At 49.3% G+C, this 12104-nt stretch overlaps 1 protein-coding gene across 2 annotated transcripts in view; it reads right to left on the bottom strand.

Annotated features, from left to right (window-relative positions):
- Nucleotides 1-12104, bottom strand: part of SAFB (scaffold attachment factor B) — a 35020-nt gene that overhangs the window by 632 nt on the left and 22284 nt on the right. The window contains exons 10-19 of one of the 2 annotated variants that reach the window (XM_041763721.1): nt 10516-10665; nt 10353-10435; nt 9868-10007; nt 9612-9700; nt 7814-7920; nt 5477-5767; nt 4052-4189; nt 3791-3833; nt 796-914; nt 388-494 (exon numbers count right to left, since the gene is read on the bottom strand). In XM_041763721.1, the coding sequence (XP_041619655.1) occupies nt 388-494; nt 796-914; nt 3791-3833; nt 4052-4189; nt 5477-5767; nt 7814-7920; nt 9612-9700; nt 9868-10007; nt 10353-10435; nt 10516-10665 (1267 nt within the window). The remainder of the gene's footprint in view (nt 1-387; nt 495-795; nt 915-3790; nt 3834-4051; nt 4190-5476; nt 5768-7813; nt 7921-9611; nt 9701-9867; nt 10008-10352; nt 10436-10515; nt 10666-12104) is intronic. The other variant, XM_041763722.1, reaches the window with a different exon arrangement.

Raw genomic sequence — 12104 nt, 5'->3', positions numbered from 1 at the left:
AACAGCTTGTCTGAGCACAGCGGGCGGAGTTCCGAGGACACCAACACAAGGCTCATGGGACTCCAGTCCCGTTCCTGAGCCACGCAGTCAGCCCAGAACCCACAGGTCCCAGTGGTGCATCAGCACGCAAGCTGCACGCACCTGACGTCCTGGCTAAGTCGAGGCAGAGTATTAACCAAAGCCCACAGCAGTCTTCTGTGCCAGACCTCATCTGTTCCCTCCCTCCCCACATCCGGTCAGTGACAAGCAAGACCCCGTGGTCTTAGAGCAGAGACAGCTCTTCCTGCCCTCAAGACAAGGCAGACAGGCTGTGAAGCAGGTGCAGCTTGAGCTTTCCAGATGCTTCTCCAAAATAAGAGACCTTGCCAGCTGAGAGTCAGCCCTTACCTTGCCACCTCTTGTGGTCCCTGTCTATCATGCCTCCATCAGCAGCACCCTGCCACGCACGGTCATCCTCTATTCTTCGGCCATGGTCCCCCCAGTCACGTCTGCCCCTTGGAAAAAGACATCTCTGATTTGGATTGCTCCCCTCTCTGCCTTTCAGAGTAGGAGGGGTGGTGGGCTCTGGAAAGTGGGTTTAGCATTCTGTGTGCCCAGTCCCCATCCCATTGGGTGGTGGGGGTCTACGGGAATGTTGCTCAAAGCTCCAAGGAGGCCTGAGGTGTGGCCAGTGCTCTGGGTCATGGGGTCAGCACTCATCTTGCCCTGAGACCCAGGGTCCTCAGTTGGGACACATTCAATACTGCCTGCGGTGCATGAGGCCCCAGCAAGCAGTGTGGGGTGCATGACACAAACCTGGGTGGAGGAGGCAGCCCCCGGCCCTCGCTCATCCTCTTGTCAGAGCCGTATCCGCCCCACCCGTCGCGAGAGTCCCGCCCATGGCGCTCTGGTCCTCCATGGCGTTCGGGGTAATGCTGGGTGTTAAAGAGCCAGAATAAGAAGGTTTCAGTGTCAAGCCTGGATCCCAAGGCCTTTGGGGCAACAAACTAATAACAACAAGAATAACAACAAGTGCTGGCAAGCGTTCAACACGTGGCCTTGTGCCACACAGCCCTTTTAGCTTGAACGACAGCCAGGCCCCCAAAGTCTGCTGGTTGTCTAGTGAGGAAAGTCAAAGAATGGAGTCACAGAACAGAGGACAGAAGCCGAGGCCTGAGATGCACCCTAATCCAAACAGAGCGAATTCAGGCACCAAAGGAGAGAAGAGTACTGGGCCTGGTGACTGCCCTGCACCAACAACAGACAACAGTAGACCAGGTGCCTGCTGTACTCCAGCCCCACAAGGGATCCTTTATCGCAACTCAGCCTGGACCTGGCACCTCTGGCGCAGGCCACACGAATGCTGGACCCTGTTCAATGCACTACCTGAAGGAAGGATGGAAGAGAAAGCCTCCCATTCTAGGAAAAGCTGTTCTGTTTCAAAGATGTATTTATTTAAGAGAGACCAAGGACATGAGGGGCAAAGAAAGAGGCAGTGAGAATCTTTTTTAAACACTGAGCCCAGGGCAGCCCCGGTGGCTCAGCGGTTTAGCGCCACCTGCAGCCCAGGGCGTGATCCTGGGGACCCTGGATCGAGTCCCGCGTCAGGCTCTCTGTATGATGCCTGCTTCTCCCTCTGCCTGTGTCTCTGCCTCTCTCTGTCTCTATGAATAAACAAACAAAAATAAATAAATAAACAAACAAATCTTAAAATAAATAAATAAATAAATAAAATAAACACTGAGCTCAACGCAAGGCTCAATCTTAGGACCCTGAAATCACAACCTGAGCCGAAATCAATAGTTGGATGCTCAACCAACTGTGCCACCAAGGCACCCCCCTAGGAAAAGCTGTCTGAAATGCCCACTCATCTTTCACCTGAGCCCTTCCCCTGCTTGCTGGAAGAACGCCCAAAGCTCTTAGGGAGCTGACCAAGTGCTTTTGGTTCCACTATCCCACAAATCCAACCTGTGGCCCTGGGGTCTATTGCTCCAGGATCACATCTAAGTAAGAACACCTAAGAAAGGGAGCCCTGGTGATGAAGCCCCTCAGCTGAAGGCGCCAGCTGCCCTGTTGCTGCTCACGCCCAGACTTACCTTACCCATTAAACCAGGGTGGGCGCGTGCTTACACAGGGAGTCCTAAACACAAATGCCTCCACAACCTGCTTCCTCTGGCCTCTCATTCCCAGATGTGTGCAGATATTCCCTCAACAAAGGGGCAGGGGCAATTGAACAAGACGGACAAAACCCAGCCTCATTCCTTCTAGGAGCAAAATAAAAAGTCAGAGGGCCCCAGAAAGTCCTTCCAAATGGAGCAAGAGCTGCTTAAATGAGACCCCAGAATAACGTTTCCATAAAAACCTTCAAAACAAAACAAAACATCCTTCAAAACATACCAGCTTTTAGAAAAATTACAGCCTGTGATTTAGACCGCTTCCTATACTTTTAGACAAACACAAATATTTAATAAGGAGTATCTGGGGCGCCTGGGTGGCTCAGTCAGTGTAGTGTCTGCCTTTAGCACAGGTCATGATCCCAGGGTGCTGGGATCCAGCCCCACATTGGGCTCCCTGCTTCTCCCTCTGCCCCTCCCTGCTTGTGGTCTCACTTGCTCTGTAATGTAAATTAATTCTTTATAAAAAAAAAATCAGCCTTCTAAAAACACAAAACTGACAGAGAACGCTTTGTACAAGGGCCACATCTAGCTCTTCCTGCTATTTCATAATGTAGCCACGCTCTTCTATCCAACTGACCAACCCACGTAACAGTTCAGCAAGACCCAGGAAGCCTGTGCCAGTGCTTCCCGTCTGTGTCCCCTGTCACACCACCTGCCATCTAGGACAGCACTGATATCAATATTACTGAGGACACTGTATGTGAAGAAAACAGTCTTTCAGGTTTCCAGAGTGTTTTAGCTACCAACGGTGGGCAAAGGAACCCGAGGGACTGTACTAGACACAGCTAGCAGCACCTTCGGCCCAGCTCCTCATGCAGAAGGAAGCACCCTCAATTTCACACACAAGCTCCACACAAGTGCTGGACCAAGATGCGACCCTCTGGCCCTGTAGCCTGGAATTTAACCACCGCTCTCAACTTTACCAAAGAGGAACAGAAGACAAGGTGCACATTTAGCTAACATCTCAGATTTACCTCTAGGAGTAGAGAAAAAGGAATCACGCGAAGATTCCTTCAGAGGTAGCAGAGAAAACCCCTCAATGTGGCCAAGGAATACCACCCCCCCCCCAGTCTTGCACTCAGTCTGTACTAGATGCAAGGAAAGGAAACTCACAGGGCGGCAATTCTGGCCAACAATGCCCTGACCACATCCTCCCTTCATTCCCCCCATTCTTCCAAGTAAACCCATGAAAGAATCAATGCTCTTGGCAGAAGTTCTCAAGCTAAAGCTAGGACAGGAAAAGGGAGCACATCAAGCATATTCTCTAACGCGGTCATCCTGCAGAGTGTGGGTGTGGACCAGAGACTGAGTGGCTTTCCGACACTCGGGGGGCAGGTGGACCCAGAGAGCACAGCACTGCTTGCTTTAGGTGCCCCTGGACTTGCAGGTGCTCAGCTGGGCAGGTTACGATTGTCCAGCAGAGCCTAAGAGACGCAGCACCCAAGGCTCTTGAGTCATCAGTACAGGATGTTAGTTACTCTCATTTAGAGGCGGACAGAACCTCAGGGTCAAGGCCGGAAGAGGCTCAGGATACACTACTCTTTGTTTACCTCGGCTGAGAAGGGAGAAAGCATGCTGAGGAGAGAGTCAATCCCATGGCAAAAACTGAATAAAACTGGAGTTTTCGGACTTACCTGTCCTTCTCTTTCTCCCATCATGGATCTGGAACCTTCTCTCCTGTAAAAGTCAATTTAAGTAAAAGCATTAAGGAAAGAAAGATTGGTTAGGCATCCTCAAATAAAACATTTCCCAAATGGAACCCAAGTAATTCATGCTCTGATGGTTCGAATGAGCCCACAAAGCCAAGAAAGGCCAACCCTATTTCTTCAGGATTCAGAAAAAGAAGAGAACTGAGAGCAAGCAGGCAAGGTCGGGGGTGGGGGCAGCTGGCTGACCTGTCAACAGAGTGGTCGGGGTAGCGGCCCCGGTCCCTGTGGTCAAAGTCGTGGAAGCGGTCCTGGCGGTTGAAGTCAGAATGGTAGCGCTCATCCAGGGCAGCCCGCTTTGCTTCTGGCCAGTAGGCATCATCTCGCCTAGAAGAGGAAAGGAGTACGTGCAATTTCTCCCTCAACTTCATAACTTTTGTGGAGATGATGAACTGAACCCCCTCCCCCCTTTTAAAAAGATTTTATTCATGACAGAGAGAGAGAGAGAGAGAGAAAGAGAGAGAGAGAGAGAGAGAGAGGCAAGAGGGAGAAGCAGGCTCCATGCAGGGGAGCCCGACACGGGACTCGATCCCAGGTCTTCAGGATCGGCCCTGGGCTGAAGCTGGTGCTAAACCACTGAGCCACCTGGGCTGCCCGTGAACTGAACCCTTAAACGGTCCTTGGCTCCTATCACGTCACAAAATGAGAACGGACTTTAGCAACAAGGTCTTCTTTGCTCCATGAGCTGGCAGGGTGATGTGGGATCCAAATGAAAGACTTCCGTTCTACTCTGACATGCCCTGCTTCCCCTAAACAGAATAGCTTTGGTTTCCCTAATAGGAGGGCAAGAGGGCACACATGCACACCTGCAGGTCGCCTCTACCATATGCACATGGCCTTGATCTATCAGGACAGCAAGTGAGAGCCGTGACCCTGAGTTCTCCTCCATTGTGGACTAGACCCAGCAAAGACACAGGTGGGGGGGCGGGACTCTGAGAAGCACGTGAAACATACTGTTTCCAAACATTTATGACCATAAGGGACTCGCAGCATCAGTATTTTGCACAGAGGCAAAAAGTACTAAAATTAAATAAAATACTAAAGAAGTGCTGGGTATTATCACGGGGACCTCTTTAACCTGTGCTGGAGAAAGATGATGAATATAAAATGTTTTTTTTTCCCAAGTGATGCATGCGGAAAAGCTTTACTAGGACCAATGCTGGCCCTATCACTCCAGACTCCCAATAAGCAAGGTCTGAAATTAGGTCTAACACTTTAGTATTCACACATCATGCACTGGCATGTCCAGGAAATAAAATTGTTACCGGAGTAAACCAGAACAAATCACTACAGTTGACTACAAAGCCTAGAACAGGGGCCTGAAGATGTTTTTTGATCTCTGGCCACCTGCTTAGCACTCGTGCTTCATGTGCAGCTCTGGGTGTCCGCGCCAAGACTTGAACAAGACACTACTAGGCACTGCTCTGCATAACCATTTTTCCACCGACCCCTAACCATCTGGTTCCTGATGAAGTAAAGGACATCAAATTCGGATGTAGCATGTACTTGTGCTGCCTTTGAAACAAAAATCTCACATTAACATGATTCAGGGACCTAGAACCCAATTCTAAATGCCATGAGCCACCTAGAGGGTGGGCTAAGAACTGGACTTACCGGCCATCCACGTCGTAGGGCCTCCGCACCGCGGGCCGCCGCTCCTGCTCGTAGCGCAGCTCCTGCTGGCGCCGCAGCTCCTCGCGCTCTCGGTGGATGCGCTCCTGCTCCCGCCTGCGCTCATGCTCCACGTGCATGCGCTCCCGCTCCAGCCGCTCACGCTCCATGCGCTCACGCTCCAGGCGGTGTCGGTGGAAAGCCAGCCTCTCGCGGGCAATCTCCAGCCGCTCACGCTCCTCACGCTCCCACTGCGCCTGCATGCGCTGCTCCCACTCACTGCGCTCACGTACCCTGCAAGAGAAGGGGCCACAGAGCTGGCGCCACCCAGCTGGCTCTACAGCTCTCACCTTGGGGAATGCAGATCAGCCCAAGCACAACAGAAAGTTGGACTCAGGGCTGTGCCCGCCCCTAAGGAACTATAGCTCTAGCCAACCCACTGATGAGAGGGAGAGCACAGCAGCAGCCCCGGAATGCCAGCATGGGCTCTGCTTCCAGCTTGGTTCCTGCCCGGCAGGTACTCGGAGCATGAAGGCGTGTGCATGTCAACGGTCAGCTGAAGTATGAGCTGAACCTCACTCCCTGAAACTTTTTCTGGAGCTCAACATAATATTCCACAAATACCTCATTAAAAATAAGACTAAGAAACAACATTCTTTTCACTGCAAATTAGGTCTCAATGAAAATCTCTGCTCCCTAAGGCATGGGCTTCAATTAGTCACCACGGAATGGGGCTACTGCTCTCACATCGAAAACTTACGCGAGTTTTTTCTAAAAACATCTTATGATGTTTTTTCTAAGCTCAGATGAGCGTACCAACAAGCTGGGGACTGCAGCTACTGAGTGAAGGATGGGCAAGGCTGTAGGACCCTCTGCTCAGCCCAGAAGGGCTGCCAGCCACTCTCCTGATAGTGATACCAGCCGTACCTCAGCATGTTTCCTGCCCATCTCTATGCATGTGCCTCACTGTGCCTGTGGCTTGGAGAACAACAGCTACTCTTGGGGCGCCTGGGCGGCTCAGCTGGCTAAGCATCTGCCTTTGGCTCAGGTCATGATTCCCGTGACCTGGGACTGAGCCCTGCATGGGCCTCCCTGTCCTCCCCACTCGTGCTCTATCTCCCATTCATACATACATACATACATACATAAAACCTTAAAGCTACTCTTTTCACGTGCACTCCTGATGCCTTATAAAGCGGAGCCACGTTGCATGACTTGTGGCAGGGGCATGACCTGTCCCTTCTGGTGACTGTCTTCTGTTTTCCTGTCAGGTTACTTTTCCCTTATTATATTTATTTCAAATCACATTTATTCCCCTCTCTCACGTGTCTTTCACATACAAAAGTTACATTTAAATTTAGTCATCTTCTCCTTCGTGACATTTTGGGCCCTCCAACCTGAACTCATGAATATACTTACTTTCATTTTGTCACAGATGTGAGCTGGAGCCCCAGAGCGCTATCTAAAGAACAGCCAAGAGACTTAAAGCTTTTTGGGGAGAGTCCACCCTTTTGTCACTAGTTAGAAATGTCAGTTTTGACATATTAAATTCCCACACACGGGACAGTTCACTGTTCTATTTGCCAGTTACTTCAACAAAGTGTCTCCTGCCCACTGCCTCTCCCTTGGAAGCAGGAAGTCATGAGCAGGCACTAGAAAAAGCAATACCTCGCACCCTTTACTCATTCTTACTCTAGCAATTTTACTGATTTTTATTTATTAAGCTTAGGGGTGAGGTGAATGGCTCAGATGTTGAGCACCTGAGTCTTGGTTTCAGCTCAGGTCATCACCTCTGGTTCGTGAGATCAGGGCCCACATTCAGCAGGGAGTCTGCCTGAGATTCTCTCTCTCTCTTTTTACACCCTGCCCACCCACGTGCCACTAAAATAATTAAATCTTAAAATAAAATTTTAAACTACCATTCAACGTGCTCAATATAACTTGTGTTTAGTTTTTAAAATTTAGGGAGACATTTTCTTCAGCTATCTTAAGGATGAGGATCTCTCAATTCTCTCCCTGCACACGTTCCACTGTTTCTCTATTTCCCTTTCCACAGCTTCTGGAGCACATTTGGTATGTTTGTTAACTAGCCCTACTGCACCAGGAAGGCATTCCAACTCCCTGCTGTTATCTTCCAAAATCTTCAAGAAGTGACAGGCCTATTTGTATGAGATGATCAATTGGAAAAAAAACAAAAACTACATGATCAAAGCCAAAGGCACCAAGAAATTTAAAGCAGTATTCCACACATGGGGGACTTTGAAAATATCCCCCTAGAACACAGCTTTCAGCAGTACAGAGATAGAACCAAACCAGTAACATTCCTGGACACGGACTCACCTACGGGACTCTGAGTCTCTTGACTTCCGAGGCTCTTTGACTTTATCAAAGGACACAACAGATCGCTTCTCTCTGCTGGCTGATTTGCGATCCTGGCTCTTAGAAACCTGGTTCACCAAGAAACATCCATAAATTAAGGCAGAAATGACAACAGGAAGAATCAGGCATGTCCAGGTCCAAGCATCCGAAGTAAAGGTTGGAAAAGGACCATCCATGTTTAATGGAATAACCAGGTAACAAGGTGTTCCCTCCTAAGAAACAGGTTTTCGTTATCCTAAGTCACAACCTCATCACGATGCTAAACTATATACTAAGTATTTCCAATAGGGTCAAAATGGAAGTAGTCCCTCCACTAAAACTTTTTAAATGATCACAAGCATGCTTTTATACTTTGTTTTCTGTATCCAAAAGAAATCCCTCACTCTTGTTCTTTTCCTTCCTAATTAAACATGCAGCGGGTACCTAACCACAGTTACTTACGGTGTCACTGGGGATTCCTAATTTGTGCAGCTGCATGATTTTTATGAGATCTACTCATCTTATGCCTGGAGCTCGTACTTTAGTTTTGCCATTTTCCAATTGTTTTATATAAAATAAATGTAAAAGGTCACAGGTCTAACATGTGCACACAGAGTGAAACCTGCCGTCACTGAAATGTTGGCTTGCAAGAGCTTCACTGTCTGTCCCCTCGCAGCACGAGGTAACACGGTAGGCCTAACGCTGGTGCCCAGAATATCTCCACTTGACCGTTCATGCTAAGGGTGGTTCACTATGCCTAGACCGTGGCAAAATGTGCTTTGTGCTGACCACCTGCCCTCCTCCTGGGAGTCAGGAGTCTCAATATGCCTCTGGGAGAAAGCCATGTAACCAGTCCCTGATAGAACCCTTGGGTGCTGAGGCTCTAATGGGCTGATGGGCTTCCCTGGGCAGGAGCATCACCAAGTGTTGCTGCATTTTCATTGCTGCATGAGCTCACAGGCAGGACACAGCACAGGTGAGCCTGCATGGGTCTCGCGCACACTCTGTGTCTCTTTCCCCACGACCTCATCTGGCTGTGTGTCCTTACTGCACCACTGGGGCCAATCTTTGCTGTGACTACCACCACAGGCTCTCTAAGCCCAGTGGTCCTTAGAATGAATCACTGAACGTGGGTGGTCTTGGGGACCCTGGACCCACACCTACTGAAGTTGCAAGACTGCCAAAATTTGAACTTATGGACAGCGACAGCTGCCTAAGACCAGAAGAGCAGGCAGCGTGAAGCGGTAAGAGCCTAAGATGCATCCTCCGTGAATTCCGTGTTCTGTGGAACATCCCTGAAGAGAAAGAGTATCGGGCTGAGCCAAAGTGGAGACCTGACTTAGAAAGGCAGGAGAGGCTGGCAGGGCTGCATGTGAGCTTAGGAATGCACGATGGAGAGCTGCTGAAACTTTCAGGGGAGGTAATGAAAACAGCCAGCTACAGGATGATTCGGGAAAAAGAAAAGAAGCCAACCAGTCCCATATTTGAATTTCCTAAGACCAGTGCTCTAACCCCTGAGCTAATATGGAACATTCAACACATCTGAATTTTAAAAGTAGCTTTAGGAAATTAAAAAAAAAAAAAAAAAAAAAAATTCTCATCAGAAAAAATTAACTGTAAATTAAAGCTTTTAAACTCAGTTTTTTAGAATGTCAAGATCTCTACATTTTGAAAAGATATACCACCCTTCTTAAACTCAAGAACTCCCTTAAAATATACAGAAAAATAAATGAAAGAATATGGAAAAACACTACACTCTACTTAGAAAATCAATACTCACTCTCTCTTTGGATCCTGATGTTTTGACACTAATAACAGGCACACCTTTAGATTTATCCATCACTACAGTTCGCTCCGTTCCTCGACTTCCTACAGGAAGTAAAGGAGTCATGTTAAGGTAAGAAACCGGAAACATCCAAATTAGAAAAAGTACCCAACTCTATGGATAAGAGATCTAGTTTGTGTTGCTGACTACAGCAAACCACGAACCACACCTACTAGGAAGAGAACCCAGCTGGCATCTCTGGTGACAGTACCTGATTTTGTAGTTCGGGATCGCTCTGAGGGGCCAGGTTTCTGATCGTCCTGATCTTTACCCTTTTCTCCACTTCCATCTTCACCCTTCTTAATGTCCTCTTTTCTATCAGCTTTATCTTCCCTCTTAAGGTTCGCAGACCTAGAAATAACATCCCAGGACACACAGCCTGTTAGATGCAGTATTTAGGGAAGCAAAGCAGCCCTGACCAGGCCTCTTGCACTGAGCACCCCAGGACCAGGAGGCTGCCTGGGCTGGCATCGATGGGACGATCAACAATAGGGAGTCCCATATGCTCTTCCCAAGCACCCCTGAAAGAGGGACTGCAGGAAGAACCATCTCAGCTACCGGAGGTGAAACCCTTCAACCAAACGTAAATGAAAGGATGAGGGGCCTTACAGTCTCCCCTAGCTATGGAAAACGTGCAGAACGGGAACTATAGAAAAGGACAATCTTGGCCGCAGCTCCCTCAGAGAACAGCAATACCTGTCACTGGTGCTGGACTTCTCCTTTTTTCCCTCACCCTCTCTCTTCTCAGAGGCTTTCTTCCCAGTAGGCTCATTTTTCGCCTGAAAAAGAGAATCAAATTCAAGTATTACCTTATTTCCTTAAACAGTCATATCCCTGGGGGGGGGGAAAAGCCACTTACTTTTTCCACTGAGATCATCTTCCCGTGGAGCTCTGTTTTGTGCAAGTGGTTAATGCATTTTGTGGCCTCTTCTGCTGTGGACATTGTAACAAAGCCGTAGCAGCGAGCTCCAGGACTCCGGGCATTTGTTACAACCTTGGCACCCACCACCTCAAAGGAAAATACAAAAGTATGGCTCAGATAGGAGCCCCCTCAACCCCGCCCTGACTGCACATAAAATGCACAGGGCATCACAGGTTCATGCTGTTCCTCAGATCCGCGAGTCCTGGTGCCCTCCTAGGGTGAGAGGACCATGGGGAATGCCCTGTCACCAGGTGCCTGACAAGTGGCACCTGACAACTAGGAAAGCTAATACTACTGCCTCACTCTGACTACTCAAAGGCTGTGCCCCACTTCCGGCCCCTCCCCCTGGGAACCAGGATTGCAGGGTGGAGGGGCAGAGAGGAAAGTGGAATGAAGGCAGGCCTCTTTGAGCATTCTGTGAGCCATGCAGGCAGTGAAGCAGGAAGACAGCTCTGCAGATGGAGACTGACAGCCCACACTTACTCAGAGCAGTAACAAAATTCAGTGAGAGGTTTCTGGCGCTACAGGCACTTTACACAGCACTTGCTTTTCCTAATGACCTTGGCAAGCTGACATTAGATATCCTGGCTCAGGAGAAGTACCACATAAGCCAGTATTCATTCCTAACTATGCTCCACAGAGACTCAGACCCAAGGGTGTTTCTGAATGGGCTGGTCCCCTACCCAAACACCCGAAGCCTACAATATGCACCCAAGACACTGGAGGCTCTAGGTGACACATCCCTGCTGAGAGCGCCCATCTGCTCTGAGGGCCACAGTGGAATCATGAAAGGGGCCCACTTCATATACTGAAGCTCAGGGAATCACCAGTTATTTCTACAACCATGTCATATTTAATTTTGCTTGTTAGTTCTCTAACATCAATAACCAAGATAAATACTATTGGTCTTTTCTGTTGTGATTTGTTGAACCCTTACTACAAAGGCCTATGCCTTTGGCTTGCCCCAAAAAGCTACTTCGGAGACAAGGAGCCCAGAATGCTGCAGCAGCTGATTTGGGAGGGAACTCTAGAAAACACATGGTAGGGGTGGTGAAAAAGAGAAGAGAAGAGACCTGATACAGGTGCTCTGAAACACACAGGGAACTGCAACAGGCCTTGGGAGTGGGGGGGTGCAGGTGAATCTATCTATCCCTGCCACAGTGTGTGGGCTGAGCAGGCAGGGAAGACAGGCAGGTGTTGCAGAAGAACAAAGGCCAGAGCTGCCCCAGCTGTGGGTGAGAACAGGTGAGCTGAGAGTGATGGGGCAGAGGCACCAACAGCTCTATTACAGCTACACACACCATCTTCAGGAGGCAGCCATTCTGAGGGCCCTAGGCATAGAGGTGAGATTCACATGACCGAAGTATCCAGCTCCTGGCCACACAAGTGTGAGCGGCATAGCTGTGGCCTCCAGCTACCCAGACCAGTCTGACTCTACAGGCCCTGTTGACGAGCCCTTCCCATGGCCACACTCGTCGTCTGTCATCACCACCACTCCACAGAAGTGAAGCATCTCCCCACCCTAC

Source organism: Vulpes lagopus, chromosome 7, assembly GCF_018345385.1.
Source record: "Vulpes lagopus strain Blue_001 chromosome 7, ASM1834538v1, whole genome shotgun sequence".
Taxonomy (NCBI): domain Eukaryota; kingdom Metazoa; phylum Chordata; class Mammalia; order Carnivora; family Canidae; genus Vulpes; species Vulpes lagopus.
Note: the sequence above shows the minus strand (reverse complement) of the source record. Positions and strands in the feature narration are given on the sequence as shown.